This window comes from Scyliorhinus torazame, chromosome 6, assembly GCF_047496885.1.
Source record: "Scyliorhinus torazame isolate Kashiwa2021f chromosome 6, sScyTor2.1, whole genome shotgun sequence".
NCBI lineage: Eukaryota > Metazoa > Chordata > Chondrichthyes > Carcharhiniformes > Scyliorhinidae > Scyliorhinus > Scyliorhinus torazame.
This window is the reverse complement of record NC_092712.1, coordinates 155,127,793-155,144,217: the sequence shown is the minus strand read 5'-3', so window position 1 is coordinate 155,144,217 and position 16,425 is coordinate 155,127,793. Positions and strand designations below refer to the sequence as shown.

The 16,425-nt window shown below is 44.9% G+C and overlaps 1 protein-coding gene and 1 long non-coding RNA gene across 4 annotated transcripts in view; one reads left to right on the top strand and one right to left on the bottom strand.

The window, feature by feature from the left end:
• Positions 1-16,425, top strand: part of LOC140425092 (uncharacterized) — a 40,641-nt gene that overhangs the window by 7,515 nt on the left and 16,701 nt on the right. The gene's annotated exons all lie outside the window — the stretch shown is intronic.
• The window catches only part of sema5a (sema domain, seven thrombospondin repeats (type 1 and type 1-like), transmembrane domain (TM) and short cytoplasmic domain, (semaphorin) 5A), a 325,621-nt gene continuing 322,872 nt past the window's right edge, over positions 13,677-16,425 (bottom strand). For all 3 annotated transcript variants that reach the window (XM_072508980.1, XM_072508979.1, XM_072508981.1), the window contains one exon: positions 13,677-16,269. In XM_072508980.1, coding sequence (XP_072365081.1) covers positions 16,150-16,269 — 120 coding nt within the window. In that variant the 3' untranslated portion in view covers positions 13,677-16,149. The remainder of the gene's footprint in view (positions 16,270-16,425) is intronic.

The following is a 16,425-nucleotide window of genomic DNA, read 5'->3' as shown; positions in this document are numbered from 1 at the left end:
AAGTATCCCCTATAGTGAAGTGCTTTAATAGATATTGTCACAGGGCAATGGAGGGCTGGTATGTGAGCTGTGGGTTGAAAGGGCTCGGATACATGGTCTCTTTAAGAACCACTCCTTTCAAATGTATTTGCAACTGGAGATGAAATGGCAGTGGAGCAACAGCAGGGCAGAGGCATTTCCTAGATATCTGAGCACTGAAGCGTGAGGATCAAGAGAAATAAGGAAATTTGCAGAGACTGGGAGTTGGAATTGAGTTTGAGAGTTTTCCAGCTATTGTTAAATCAAGATCAGGCAGTGCATCCAATTTATGTTGCAGGAATTATAAGTGTTGGAAACTTTGCGTTATTTGAGGACTACTCTTGATGGGAGAGAAGAGGCTGAGAGATGGCCAGACCATTTATCCATAATTACAGAGGACAATTAGAGGGGAACTATTGACGGACATTTTGTAGATTAGCAGCTTTGTGTGGTGAATCCTACAGGTTCATCCTGGAATCTCCAGGAATTATAGATTATTCTTACGGACATTGCTGTAAGTAACCGAGGGGAAAATGAATAGAGCAAGTAGTGGGTGTTTTCCTTCGATGTTTATTAATTGTACAATATTGCACATGTGGCTTAACTGGATGAGGTGATTGAAGGCAGGAGATGGTGTGATGTAACCTCCAGCGATACATCCAACCAGAGTTGGCATTCCCAGCACAAATGGTTGATTTGTTTTTGTCTTGTACCTTTCTATCCTATAAATGTTTTATGATTATAGCTGCCTGCAAACCTCTAGGTTTTAAATAGCTTAGTTGTCAAGGTCTGAAAAACAGCAGTAAATGCCTATTTTTCTGGTCTCGACTCTGAAGTATGATGGATGCACACCAGAAAAATATCATGCTGCAACAATCCCCGTTTAGTCACAATCCCTTGGAGTTTGACAGGAATTTAAATTTCAGATCCGATTAGAAATCTCCTGCTTTTCAAATCTCCGGATTCAAGATTCCTTCACTGTCTTTTGAAGTGTTGCAAAAATATCGAAGCTGCCTCAACTGACTGCAAACCTAGAACCCAAAAATTGAGGGGTGGTGTTTATTCCAAAATTGATCCAAATCAAATTGATTCAAATGTGGAGAGTCCATTAGAACATTATCTAGGAACGTAGACATAGAAGTATTTCAACCCTGTGTGCTTCTTGCAACAGTCAGATAATAGCTGATCTGTACATTAAAACCATTGAGTTGCCCTCGTTTTCCTATCTGTGTATACACTTGCCGAATAGAAATCTATCCCAATCTTGAATTTTTTCAGCATTCATAACTGTATGGAGGATAGAATTCCATCGATGGTATGAGTGCTTCCTGATTTCATCCCATCAACAAACTAGATCTAAACCTAAGATTAAACTCAATTGTTCTGTATTCCTGCACCAACGAGACAGCTTTTCTATATTGACCATACTGGATTTCGCAATGCTCCAAATGAGATCTGGGATCTCTATAACTGAAGCATCACTTTCTCACTTTTGCATTCCAACTCCCTTGAGATGAGAGGCTTTTGTGTTTTGGTTTATATTTTGTTCTTGTGCACCAGCTTTGACATCTACATTCCTTTGCTCTTCTGAAGAGACTCTCCCCTCATGATTCAAAAGAAGAAATATCTTTGATTTGTTTTTCTCAAATCCAAACTAAATAACTGCACACCTCCACATATTGAACTCCATCTGCCAATGTACCACAACTTGGTGTCATCTGAAAACCTTTCTTTGTAACACACTATTCCGTTATCCGGGTCCTATATATGATGAAAAGCTGAGGCTCAGAAGAGGTCCTTGAAGAACATCAGCCATGACGGGATGAATGGCGGAGCAGGCTCGAAGGGCCACTGGAATCAGCAACCTGCCTGAGCGGTGGGGGTGGGGGGCCACCACTGGAATCAGCAACCTGCCTGAGCGGGGGGCTCCACTGGAATCAGCAACCAGCCTGACAGAGGTAGGCAGGCAATTGGGTAATTAATATGTCAACAAAAGGCAATTTTTTGACATTAGTTGAACATGCTTGGCATTGCATTTTCCCCTAATTCCCCCCTCCCCGCCCCCACCAGTGTCAGGAGCCTAGCAACATTTTGGAAGGAGCCTCTTGGCGGGAGATCAGAAGGTTATTAGAGGCTTCCCTCCATTCTGAGGCCTTTCATTGACCTGGGCCTTGCTATTGTAAACTGACTTTGGAGCTTTTCATGAACAACTTCATTTTGAAGCAACTCCTAAGTCTTCCCATTCTTTAACACCTCTCTCAGTGGAGCTGTCAAACGGCAATAACAGTGAGCTGTCCCAACTACCTATTCTGCTCATCATCCTTAATTGACCACCATTCAGACGTTCTTGGAGCATCTGTAGGGAGAGAAAAGAGCTAACGTTTCGAGTCCAGATGACCCTTTGTCAAAGCTAAAAGACGTAGAAAATGGGAGATATTTATACTGTAGGGCGAGGGAATGAAAGATGAGTCATGGCCACAGAAACCATGGGAAAAGAGTGTTAATGGCAGTCCCCAGAAAGAATTAAAGGCATGAAAGGCCAAATGGCAGTGAAACTAAAATCAGAGGGTAAACTGTGACAGATGTACATGTGGGGGGAGGGGGAACATGGGTGGAAGAGAGGTAAAATGAGAAAAGGGGGGAAGGTGCAAGCAAAGGGGAGAAAAGATAAGGAAGGGGGCATAAGTGGAAAGAGTGGGGGGTAAATATATATAAAGAAAGAAATAAAAGGTAAAAGACAGTTAAAATGAAATGGAATGAAAACAATGGGGTCGAGGTGGGGTAGAGCTAATCATCTGAAGTTGTTGAATTCAATGTTGAGACCGGAAGGCTGTAGCATGACTAGCCGGAAGATGAGATGTTGTTCCTCCAGTTTGCGTTGAGCTGGAACATTGCAGCAGGCCAAGGACAGACATGTGGGCATGGGAGCAGGGTCTTGTGTAAAAATGGCAAGCAACAGGAAGGTCTGGGTCCTGAATGCGCACAGACCGAAGGTGCTCAGCAAAGCGATCACCCAATCTACATTTGGTCTCTCCAATATAGAGCACATTGGGAGCAGCAAATGCTGCCAGGCCTTCTGAGATTTTCCAGCATTTTCTATTTTGGTTTCAGATTCCAGCATCCGCAATAATTTGCTTTTATTTTTTACTCAGAAGTTCTTCCCTGCTGGTGCACACTGACCTAAACAAGGCTGGGACCCAGACATGAATTATTTAAGAGTCCTTCCTGTTTATTCCGTTTACTCCCTTATTTCCCCTTACTTTTATTTTTTGCGATTAAATTTTTCATCCATAGATGATTTATGGACATGCTTCTTTAAGGCAGCTGTATCTGTAATTCAAACAAAGGAAAGTGATGACCTTTGCCTTTAATTCAAGCAGAGGATTGCTGGAGCATAGAATTAGCCTGTGTCAACTTCCGGTTGCGGTGATGCCGAGCTAGCCGCACGTTTCGGCGGCTCCAGCTCCGACGGACCTTCGGGCTCTTTTAAGAGCCCCAATGGGGAATTTTTCGACTACGCGACCCGGTGTGGGGTGTGTGGGAGAAGGGAGTCCCCCCCGAACGAAGAAGGAAAAAATCGGCGGCGGCGGCTGCAGCCGGAGGAATCATCGACCAAAAGGTCAGAGGGAGAGAAAAACAAAATGGCGGCGGAGAAAGTGCAGGCAGCATGGGGGCCTGAGCAGGACGAAATCGTGAGACGGTGCGTGGAGCTGCTGAAGAGGGAGGTGCTGACCCCGATGCTACAGGCAATTGAGGGGCTCAAGGAGACATTAAAGACCCAGGAGACAGAGCTTCGCGTGGTGGAGCAGAAGGTGACAGATGTTGAGGACGAGATCCTGGGCCTGGCGGTTAAGACTCAGACGCACGAGGCACTTCATAAAAAGTGTGCGGAAAGGATCAAGGCCCTAGAAAACGGAGCGCGAAGGAAGAACCTTAGGATACTATGTCTCCCTGAGGGTGTGGAAGGAGTGGACTGTGGAGCATACGCGAGTAAGATGCTGAGCTCACTGATGGGTGCTGAGGCCCCTGCGGGCCCTATGGAGGTGGAGTGGGCAAATCGGATTCCGGCGAGAAGACCAAAAGCGGGAGAACCACCGAGGGCGATAATCGTGCGATTTTACCGCCTTAAGGACAGAGAAGAGGTCCTGAGATGGGCTAAAAAGGTGCGGAGTAGCAGATGGGAGAATGCTGTGGTACGGATATACCAGGATTGGAGTGCGGAGGTGGCGAGAAGGAGGGATAGCTTCAACCGGGCCAAAGAGGTGTTGCATAAAAGGAAGGTGAAGTTTGGGATGCTGCAGCCGGCAAGACTATGGGTCACGTATCAGGAGAGACACTATTATTTCGAGACGGCGGAGGAAGCATGGTCCTTCATCAAAGAAGAGAAATTGGACCGGAACTGAGGGACTGATGCTGCAGGGAATTGTTATTGTTATTGTTAATGTTATGGTGGAAGTTAATTGAAACAGGAAAGGGGGGAGACATTGGGGAAATGTGGGCGCCGGTGAGGGGGGAAAGACGGGACATAATCGGAGAATGGGGAATGGGAGGGGGAGGGGAAAGGGAGCTGCGCCATAAGAGGCAGGTCAGGTAAAGGGATGTTCCTGCGCCAGAAAGAATAAGGCGGGGGGGGAGGGGGGGGGGGGAACAACTGGGTTGCTGCTGCGGAAATCCAAAAGGAAATGGCTAAAGAGTGGGTGAGCGGGGATGGTGTGCGACGCTGGGGGAGCGAGCGGGAGCGCGGAGGCGGGATATGGGATTGGCCTAGAGAAGGTAATGGCTAGCCGACACGGGAGGGGGGCAGGTAGCCCCCTAGTGAGGCTGATCACGTGGAACGTGAGAGGCCTGAACGGACCGATAAAAAGGGCCCGAGCGCTCGCGCATTTGAAAGGACAAAGGGCAGACGTGGCTATGCTCCAAGAAACGCACCTAAAGGCGGCGGACCAAGTTAGGCTAAGGAAAGGATGTGTGGGACAGGTGTTCCACTCAGGACTGGACGCAAAAAACAGAGGGGTGGCCATATTGGTGGGGAAACGAGTAGCATTTGAAGCAAAGAACATCGTAGCAGATAGCGGAGGTAGATATGTAATGGTGAGTGGTAGGCTGGAGGGAATGGAGGTCGTGTTGGTTAACGTGTATGCCCCAAATTGGGACGATGCGGGATTCATGAGACGGATGCTGGGGCGTATTCCGGACCTGGAGGCAGGAAACTTGACTTTAATACAGTGCTGGACCCGGGGCTAGATAGATCCAGCTCAAGGACTGGAAGAAGGCCGGCAGCGGCCAAGGTACTTAAGGGGTTTATGGACCAAATGGGGGGAGTGGATCCATGGCGATTTCTTAGACCTAGGGCTAGGGAGTTTTCCTTCCTCTCCCATGTCCATAAAGTGTACTCCCGGATAGATTTCTTTGTTTTAGGAAGGTCGCTGATCTCTAGGGTGGAAGAAGCTGAGTACTCAGCCATAGCGGTTTCGGATCATGCCCCGCATTGGGTGGACCTGGAAGTAGGTGAGGACAGGGAACAGAGAACACTCTGGCGATTAGATGTGGGACTGATGGCGGATGAGGGAGTGTGTGCAAGAGTGCGGGGATGTATTGAGAGATACCTGGAGGTCAATGACGACGGCGAGGTCCCTGTGGGAGTGGTCTGGGAAGCATTAAAAGCGGTGGTCAGAGGAGAGCTGATCTCAATTGGGGCCCACAAAAGGAAAACAGAGGTCAAGGAAAGGGAAAGATTACTGGGGGAGATTTTAAGGGTGGACAGGGAATTTGCAGAGACCCCAGAGGAGGAGTTGTACAGGGAGAGGAGACGACTCCAGACGGAGTTTGACCTTCTGACCACCAGAAAGGCGGAGGTACTGTGGAGGAAGGCACAGTGGAGGAGGTATGAATATGGGGAAAAGGCTAGTCGCCTGTTGGCACACCAATTGCGAAAGAGGGCAGCAGCGAGGGAGATAGGAGGAATTAGAGACGAAAGGGGAGACACGGTGCGAAGGGCAGGAAAGATAAATGAGGTGTTCAAGACCTTCTATGAGGAACTGTATAGGTCTCAACCCCCAGAGGGAGAGGAGGGGATGCGGCAGTTCCTGGACCAATTGAGGTTCCCGAAAGTGGAGGAGCGGGAGGTGGCAGGCCTGGGGGCACCGATTGAGGTGGACGAGGTTATTAAGGGACTGGGAAGCATGCAAGCAGGGAAGGCCCCGGGGCCAGACGGGTTCCCGGTGGAATATTACAGAAAATATGTGGACTTGTTGGCCCCGTTAATGGCGAGGGCGTTCAATGAGGCCAGGGAAGGGGGGACTTTACCCCCGACGATGTCGGAGGCGACGATATCACTAATTTTGAAGAGGGACAAAGATCCGTTGCAGTGCGGGTCCTATAGACCTATTTCACTATTGAATGTGGACGCCAAATTGCTGGCAAAGGTACTGGCATCGAGGATAGAGGACTGTGTCCCAGGGGTGGTGCACGAAGACCAGACAGGGTTCGTAAAAGGGAGACAACTGAATGTTAACGTGCAACGGCTATTAGGGGTGATAATGATGCCCCCAGTAGAGGGGGAGGCAGAGATAGTGGCGGCAATGGATGCAGAGAAGGCATTTGATAGGGTGGAGTGTGAGTATTTATGGGAAGTGTTAAGGAGGTTTGGGTTTGGGAACGGGTTTATTAGCTGGGTTAGACTTCTTTATGGGGCACCAACGGCAAGCGTAGTTACAGGTCGACATAGATCGGAGTATTTCCGATTATATAGGGGAACAAGGCAGGGATGCCCGCTGTCTCCATTGTTGTTTGCGTTGGCAATTGAACCTCTGGCCATGGCGTTGAGAGACTCAAGGAAATGGAGAGGGGTGATTAGAGGGGGAGAAGAACACCGAGTCTCGTTATACGCAGATGACCTATTGTTATACGTGTCGGACCCAGCGGGGGGGATCATAGAGGTTATGAGAATTTTGAGGAGGTTCGGGGAATTCTCGGGGTATAGGCTAAACATGGGGAAGAGTGAATTATTTGTGATACATCCAGGGGACCAGAATAGAGAGATAGAAGGCTTACCGCTAAGGAAAGTGGAAAGAAACTTCCGATACCTGGGGATTCAGATCGCTAGGAGCTGGGGAACCTTGCACAGACTTAATCTGACACGGCTGGTAGAACAAATGGAGGAGGACTTCAAGAGGTGGGACATGCAGCCTCTGTCGCTGGCGGGCAGGGTGCAGGCAATTAAGATGATGGTCCTCCCGAGGTTCTTATTTGTATTTCAATGTCTCCCGAAATTAATCACCAGGACCTTTTTTAATAAAATAGATAGGAGCATCACGAGCTTCGTGTGGGCAGGGAAAGTTCCGAGAGTAAGGAGGGGTTCCTTCAGCGTAGTAGGGACAGAGGAGGACTGGCACTACCGAACTTGGGTGATTACTATTGGGCCGCCAATGTGGCAATGATACGTAGATGGATGATGGAGGGTGAGGGAGCGGCGTGGAAAAGACTGGAGAGAAAGTCCTGTAAAGGGACGAGTTTAGAGGCGCTGGTGACGGCGCCGCTACCGTTCTCACCTAAAAAGTATACCACGAACCCCGTGGTGGCGGCAACAGTGAACATATGGGGACAGTGGAGGCGACAGAGAGGGGTGCGGGGAGCCCTGGTGGGGTCCCCTATCAGGAACAACCATAGGTTCGCCCCAGGAAGAATGGATGGAGGATTTCAGAGCTGGTACCAGTCGGGAATTAGGAAGGTGGGAGATTTATTTATAGATGGGACTTTTGCGAGTTTGGGAGCATTGGAGGAAAAGTATAAGTTACCCCGGGGAAATTTCTTGAGATATATGCAGGTGAGGCCGTTTACTAGACAACAGGTGAGGGAATTTCCATTGCTCCCGACACAGGGGATACAGGACAGGGTGCTTTCAGGGGTGTGGGTCGGAGAGGGCAAGGTGTCAGAGATTTACAAAGAGATGAGGGAAGAGGGGGAGGAGTCGGTGGGTGAACTAAAGGGAAAGTGGGAAGAAGAATTAGGGGAGGAGATAGAGGAGGGTTTGTGGGCGGATGCCCTAAGCAGGGTAAATTCCTCTTCCTCATGCGCCAGGCTTAGCCTGATTCAATTTCAGGTGCTACATAGAGCACACATAACGGGGGCAAGATTGAGCAGGTTCTTTGGAGTGGAGGACAAATGCGGGAGGTGTGTCGGGAGCCCGGCAAACCACGCACATATGTTTTGGGCGTGCCCGGCACTGGAAGGGTATTGGAAGGGAGTGACGGGAGTGATTTCGCAAGTGGTGAAGGCCCGGGTCAAACCAGGCTGGGGGTTAGCTCTATTTGGAGTTGCGGAAGAGCCGGGAGTGCAGGAGGCGAAAGAGGCCGATGTCGTGGCCTTTGCGTCCCTAGTAGCCCGGCGCAGGATCCTACTCATGTGGAAGGAGGCGAAACCCCCCGGACTGGAGGCCTGGGTAAATTATATGGCGGGGTTTATTAAACTGGAGCAGATAAAGTTTGCCCTGAGAGGATCGGCTCAAGGGTTCACCAGGCGGTGGCAGCCATTTCTCGACTACCTAGGGGAACGTTAGAGGGGAGATAGATGACCAGCAGCAGCAGCCCAGGGGGAAGGGGGGGGGGGGGGGGGGAGGTTTAGTTTAGTTTAGGTCAATGGATAATGGGGTTTTGTTACCTGTTTATTGTTAAAAATTTCTGCTTTGTTATTGTTTTGTTTGCCTTGTAAGAGGGAAAAATGTTGTTTAGAAAAAAATTTTCAATAAAATATATTTAAAAAAAAAAAGAATTAGCCTGTGTCGGTTCAAACCAGATCTGTGGACTGTCCGGCACCAATGACGATTGGCTGGGACGCGGTTTGGTGGATTTGGCTGGTGGCCAATGAATTGACACAAAAGGCTGTGCTCTGCCTGGTAACAGGTGGTGATTGGATCGGATCCCACTGGAATATTTTCCAGAGTCACAAGGGTTCCAGTTTTGATTCTGGCAGCATGGTGAAGATATACAACTAACTCTATCCAAAATAAGCCAACTAATTATCTCCAGAAGGCCACTGTAAGGACGGACTCTCTCCAGAAAATCTGGGTGGTCATCTGTTGAGACTGCAGAGACCTGAAGTCACACCACGAGCTGGAAGCAAAGTTTAATGTGAAATATAGCTATAGGCCGGAATGTGAACGTTAAACTGAAGGTCCAGTTTGATGAGAAATAAAGTGTCTTTGCAGGAAGCCTGCTGCTGGAGTGCTGTGTTTTCTAACTTCCAGGGACCCTGGAATGACTTGGCAAAGAGGACCATTACCAGCTGTAAACCAGATACTTTAATCAGCAAACATGCTGTGAGGAAAGTGTGTCAAAGAATCAGCATTTGAAACAAAGATTCTTATTTTTTGACCTTTCCCTCCCTCTGTGTTTGTCTGGCTTTTGTGTGCGGGTAGAGAGTGGGACAGTTAAAGTAGGTAGTAGGTATTAGCTTGGCATCACCCAGTTGTATTCAATGCATATTTCATGATAGTTCTTGGTATCAATAAACAGTAATTGCTCCAACTTACAAACCTGGTGACTGTAATTACTGGGCAGCCAAGGGCCAATGTCTTTGGGAATTTTTATAAGAATTATCGGTTAAATCGCTTGTGGTGTGACTCTGGGACGAGTGGGGCTGGAACAGGGTGTCGGAACAATGCAAACAGCCAATGTCATGCGCAGATGGTTTTGCCCCACGTTACATAGCACCAAGCAGAACAAACGTGTTTATCCCTACTCTTAGCTCCTACACCTTAAACAAATTACTGGGGCATGTCACAAAGTTACCTCTAATTCCTCGTGTTCCAATTTTTGACCCCTTGTCAGCATTTTGTTATTGAACATACCTTTACTTGAACAAGTGCAGAATATTAATCAAAATGCAGAATATTCTTCGGCCATGGAATCTAACAAAGCTGCCATATTTGACACTGTTGCCCTTTGCTATCCAAATATCGTTCGCTTCTGCATCAATCCCCGCATTTCTTGTTCATGAGACTCTCGATATATATTTACAAACACTTTTATTTCTGATGGTCACACATGGTTTTTGTTGAAGAAACAGATTATTTACACTGAGCTAAAGTACAAAAATATATTACAATTATTTTACATTGAGGTTGTGCTGAGGTACACAGCATACATATTACATCATACATAACAATTCACACTTGACAGGCAGAGCATTTCCCAGCAAACTACTCCAAGTCAGCCAATGGAACACAGTGCTGTATATATTCCAATGGGAGCTGTTCCTGGAAAACGAAAAGCTATTTCCTTATCCAATTCTTTCCCCTGCCCCTTAGGTCCTCACTCAGCTGGGAGGATGCGGCTTTTTGAGCTGTTTTATGTTGGACCAGCTGGAGAAGCACATCTGCAGACCAGGCTTGTGTTCAAAATCATCACCCAAGTGCTGGACGTGACCACTTCAAACTGTGTGGCCCAGCAGCTTCTCTCAGAATTTGCAAGCAGAACCATTACCCAGTCAGAAGGAATCAAGTTAAAAACACAGTCTATGTGATTCAAAAGCGACTCTCACGAACACCATCACCTGATGTTCTACTGCCTCAACTGACAAACTGCCCACAGAAAACAATCAACAGGACTTTCCAAAGGGAGTTGAATGTTGGAATATTAAATCTGAAAAACAGCACATGCCCTTTGGTGTGAACTTTCCATTGTTTCTCCTCAAATCATTTTTCCTTGAAGAACCATTCTAATTTCAAAGGCAATGTCTGTTCACTGATGCCTCAGCTTCTGTACTGTCTGGGAAGATGACAGCTCATTCGGCATTTGAGAAACAGACCCACTTGAAATTGAAAAACCCAATATACGGAACAGGGATGCATGCAACTGCTTTCGAATCTGGTCATTTTTCTTTTGAAAATGTGATTTAAACACAACATTAGCATTCTTATGGTGGTATGGAAAGCTCTTTATAACTCTGTAGTAGCATTGCTAGTGGTTACTGTGATTCCACGTAGGCCGTTCTGAACAAAGGCAGTGTGTTCTCTTGCTATGCTCTTCAGGCCCATATGCAAACTATTTAGTTTTTACTCCAATGGATGTTAAGATCAATGCTATTGTGAAAGTAAGCAACAATGTGGAAATACTGATGGAGACGCTAACTTTCACTGGCAGTGAATTGGCAGTAACAGGTTGGTTGCTCAATGTAAAACCCCACCCGATTTCCCTTCCCACTGATGTTAATGTTGCATGTCATGATGTGGCGATGCTGCCGTTGGACTGGGGTGGGCATAGTACGAAGTCTTACAACACCATGTGTACAAGGTAGCAATCTGCTTTTGCCAGTTTTCTACCCAGCACTGAGAGCAAAGATTTACCCCGCTAAGTAACGTGTCACTTTTCACCTAAAGACTTCACAAATGTAACCCGAGCACAGTACAGCAGGCTGTTAGTGGATAACTAATTATGCATAGCAAACGCGCTCTAACTCTGAAAGAAATGCTACATTAGAAAACAATTATACATTTGTTGTTTAGTGGGAACATAAGAAAAGCTGAAATTACTGTCCAACATAATTAGACAATGGAGCTATAATATTTGACAGAATAACACGATTTTTTAATTTAATCCAAGTGTAGCCTTGATTAATGTAAAGCCAATAGGCTAAAAATTGCTTGAAAATTAGTCAGTACAGACAGCCACCTAAAACAACAGGTATCACCTTGTGATTTGATACATCACCAATATGCAAATATTTAAATCATTGCAGACAAGACATGTACACATGCTGCATACACATAGGCATTCATGTAAGTAGAGATGGCCTCTGTCTAACCCCTGCCATTCGCTTCCATAAGCTTCAGCTGTTTGGATGGCTATGTGTATCAGTGAGGGCTCTCCATAAATCCCAGTAAAGAACACAAATACACAATTATCTGCAGGGTTTATCTCCATACGCATATAGAATGTAAGCACCTCGAGAGCTTCAGCATTTACAATAGCTGACTTAACGAGAGATTTTTTCAGTCTTTGAAGATTTTTTAAAAATCCAGATTGACTGATGGGAGAAAACAACCTGATTTCAAATTGTTAAAGACATTTAAACTGACAGTTTGAAAATATTTTTAAAATAACACTTGTTCAGTCAATGAATCATGTTCTAGGGCAGCATGGTGGCGCAGTGGTTAGCACTGGGACTACGGCACTGAGGACCCGGGTTCGAATCCCGACCCTGGGTCACTGTCCGTGTGGAGTTTCCACATTCTCCCCGTGTCTGCGTGGGTTTCACCCCCACAACCCAAAGATGTGCAGGTTAGTGGATTGGCCACTCTTTTGAGGTCCACCAACAAAACAGAAGAAAGGAAACAAACTGAGGGACAAAGCAAAAAAGGGCCGCTCCTGTTAGGGGCACTGCCCGAACATAACAAAGATCAACAGAAACTTAAAAAACATCAAATAAGAGTGCAGTTAAAGGGGTCAATAAAACACACAACCCCTGCTGTGCCCACTGGGCACAGAAGGCTAGGTGGATTGGCCATGCTAAATTGCCCCTTAATTGGAAAAAATTGCATATTCTAAAAAAAAATTTTTTTAAATTAATCATGTTATCCTGATTTTCATCCAAACTGTGGTTACCTATTCATTGCATTATTCTTTACAAATTTCAGCCTTTTCTAACAGCTATTCAAATGAAATCATCCTGAAGCGATTTGATACATGCAAAAATATTGAAGAGATTAGCATCCAATGTTTCTTAGTGAGGTATGTTAATGGGGATGAAATTCCAGTTCATTTTAAAGATACAAAAAGAGAGAGAATCCCCGTTTTACTCCTTAACTAACAACACTAGTGAAATCGCAGGAATACATGCCTTTGAAACATGTCATTTCTGGGAATGCGATACCATTATTTAAATACGATTGAATCAGACATTCTTTCATTTTCCATTAAAAGAAGAATTTTCACCTCCACTGTTACAAACATTCTCCAGAGTTCTGAAATTCATTAATTACATCTCAGTAAGCCATTGAAGTTAGAATTTTTCCTTTTGCATCAAAACATACTACAGTGAAACAACTCTTACTTTTTCTTGTTCTACCTCTTTGACCTTTATAATGAGCTGAATTTCCTCTCAATTCATAAAAGGTCCTCGCAGCTGCCTGTTTCGCTTTGCCGTGAATGATATTCCAATGAAACCAAGAATGCAGTTCTTTGGAGAAAATATCAAATATTGGTTCAGATGAGGAAGGCCTTTCAGCCCATTTTCCTGGTCTCAATTATAGAATCCCTACAATGCAGAAGGAGGCAATTCGGCCCATTTAGTCTGCACCGACCCTCCAAAAGAGCACTCAACCCATGTATACCCCACCCTATCCTGCACATCCCTGGACACTAAGGGAAAATTTAGCATGGCCAATCCATCAAACATGCACATTTGTGGACTGTGGGAGGAAACCGGAGCACCCAGAGGAAACCCATACAGGCAGAGGGAGAACGTGCAAACGCAACAGTCACCCAGGGCCGGAATTGAACCTGGGCCCTATGTGCTGTGAGGCAACAGTGTTAACCACTGTGCTGCCCCATTCCTAAAACCATATTCCAGCTACTATTCACATTTTGTTTCAAAGGATGCTTTTTGGCATCAGCTCTAAATGTCATTCCCCCCCCCCCCCCCCCCCCCAACTACTCCCCCAAAGCTCCCCAAATCTTGGCCAGCATATGCAATGCTGCCTTGTTATTTCTGAAAGGTTGGTTTCAGATTAATTGTGTTCCTCTGTACTGCCTGCCTAAGGTTGATTGACCCACTAATCTTCTTTCAGCTTGTGTGGATAGATTTTACAAATTGATGCTAATGACACAGCTTCATGAGAATGGAGGTGTATACTGGAAATTAAGACTTGGAGGTCATCACTCCCCTTCGCAGTTTTCTGTCCTTAAATGAAGAATTCTGCAGGTCATACTAATCTTGATGACCACTTCTAACATGCCTCCCATTGCACAATGTCTGCCAAAGTTGTAAAAAGTACTCTCATGTTAAAAGTCATTTAAAGCTTTATACTACACTGTTTTCTTTTATAAACTTAGAGTCCCCAATTCATTAATTCTTTTCCAATTAAGGGGCAATTTAGCGTGGCCAATCCACCTGTCCTGCACATCTTTGGGTTGTGGGGGCGAAACCCACGCAAATAAGGGGAGAATATGCAAACTCCACACGGACAGTGACCCAGAGCCGGGATCAAACCTGGGACCTCGGTGCCGTGAGGCAGCAATGCTAACCACTGAGCCACCGTGCTGCCCTTACGCCACACTGTTTAATGACACTAAATGAACCAAGCTAACATAAAAGGTCAAAATAAATAATTGAGGCTCTACACAATGCAGCAGAAAGCTACAGCCGATACAGAACACTTTCTTTCAAATATACTTCTATCAGCGACACGTTCAAGTATTCAAGGACAGATAAAAAGAAAAACAATAAATGTTGGAAATGCACATGCTGCTCGATCAACATATGAAAGAGAAAGATGGGTTAATATTCGAAGATGTGATTTTCTTAAATCTTAGAATGCAATTTTATTTGTGGAGAAAGGAAAAAGGGCACTGTATGGATTTATATTAAAATAATGCATTTTATCCCCTTTTCCATTCATATTTTTCTTCCTACAAATGCTGCAAATATTATAATTGCTTCTGTTGCAGTGGGAAAATTAAATACCAGACTGTTTCAATACTGATCTGATCTATACAATACTAAGCTGACATTTGCCCAAATTAGTACAAACATCTTGGGGTTTGATATCTGGTAGCATGCTGCCTAATGCTTTCATAAAATATTCCTGTATGAAATATTTAAAAACACTTATTAACCCAGTTAAAATGAACAGATTACACATTGGACTGAAACACTGCACAGGATCTGACGTGAATGCTTTAAGCAGTGTGTTAATCAAAGAAATTAAACTTCCTCTTTTGCTAATATTACATTCACAACTGGCCAAGTACCTTATGTCATGGGTACATTTTGATATCTTATGAGGTTTCCAAAACCAAATATTTCATTTGTTAAATTAACTAAATCAAATATTTGCTCATGTTAGACATTTGGCATAATACCAAATATCTAACAGCATAAAACCCACAACGCTGACAAAAGCCTTATAAAATTCAACGATCAAGCAGAAAATGACTTTGCAACTACGTACTGTTATATACCACATGCAGAAGACAATTAACAAAGGAACTTTGCATACAAAGCAATAATAGGATAAATTAATAGTCTAAATCGAGCAGAAGCAGCAAGTATTCACAGCAGATGGGCCCTGTACAAAAAACACTTTTTTCAACATTGCAGTTATTAATGTTGTCGACGGGGGTGGGGGCACTGACTTCCCGAGTGAGCTAAATATACCGAGTTAACCATCTGCACTATACATATGTTCAGCCAGTTATTTACAGTCTTGTACGTTTCGACCAAAAATATTTAATGATTGTCTGTGTTCTCAAACACTAAACTTAAACTGGCCAACAATGACACAAACAGACAACAGAGATCACATAAAATGAAACAGCAACACGGGTCCACTTTCTAACCAGGTTGGAAAAGTGTGAAACAGATATGCTGATCTACAAGTTACAGCTGGCAGTGTCTTTGGAATGGCATGAAGTGGGCAGTAGTCAATACAGCTGAACATTCCTGGCTTCATACAAACAGGAGGTGCAACAATCTCGTGGGGCCACCACAGAAACCCGCTCAGCTACTTGTTCCACACACTACGGCTTGCTTCCCAGTCCTGCACCAACTACTTCTGAGCTCCGAGTTTCACTTTGCACTGCTCGGTCACATCATTGAATACGATGGTGAAAACACAAGCACACAAAATTCATTAAAAGATCATCTCCTGTCCACAGGCACTGTATCGTGTTTCTTTACTCGCTGTAAAATACATTTCTTTAATAGAAGGTAAATAGTCCTTAGTTCTACCACAGCAGAAGTTTGCTGGAATTCCATTTCTGTGTTTAATCATTTCACGTGTAGCTGTTGATGTTTACATTTTAGATGGGATAAAGACAGAAACAGAAGGTGATAGAAATTAGTGCAGGCCTCATTTTCAATCCAGACTCAAGAGGGAACCTTAGCCAATAGACCAGTCTGTGTTTAACCACTCTAATAGTCATCATACATATTTAGGTCTGTGAAGTAGGTGTTGGAAAATGACTTTGCATGAAGATGTGGGTTGAAGTATTTATTTCGTTCCTCAAGAATCAAGTTGTTTTTGTTGAAGGCCTGGAAAATAAAGACATTACTTGTTACTGCTCCTAGAACAATGATCATTACTTGTCACTACTCCCAGAACTATTATAATATTTACTCTATTAACCCTGCAATGTTTAGTGGTTTCAGTTTTAACTTATGGAATGATTGCAGCGCTTATGACCAGAA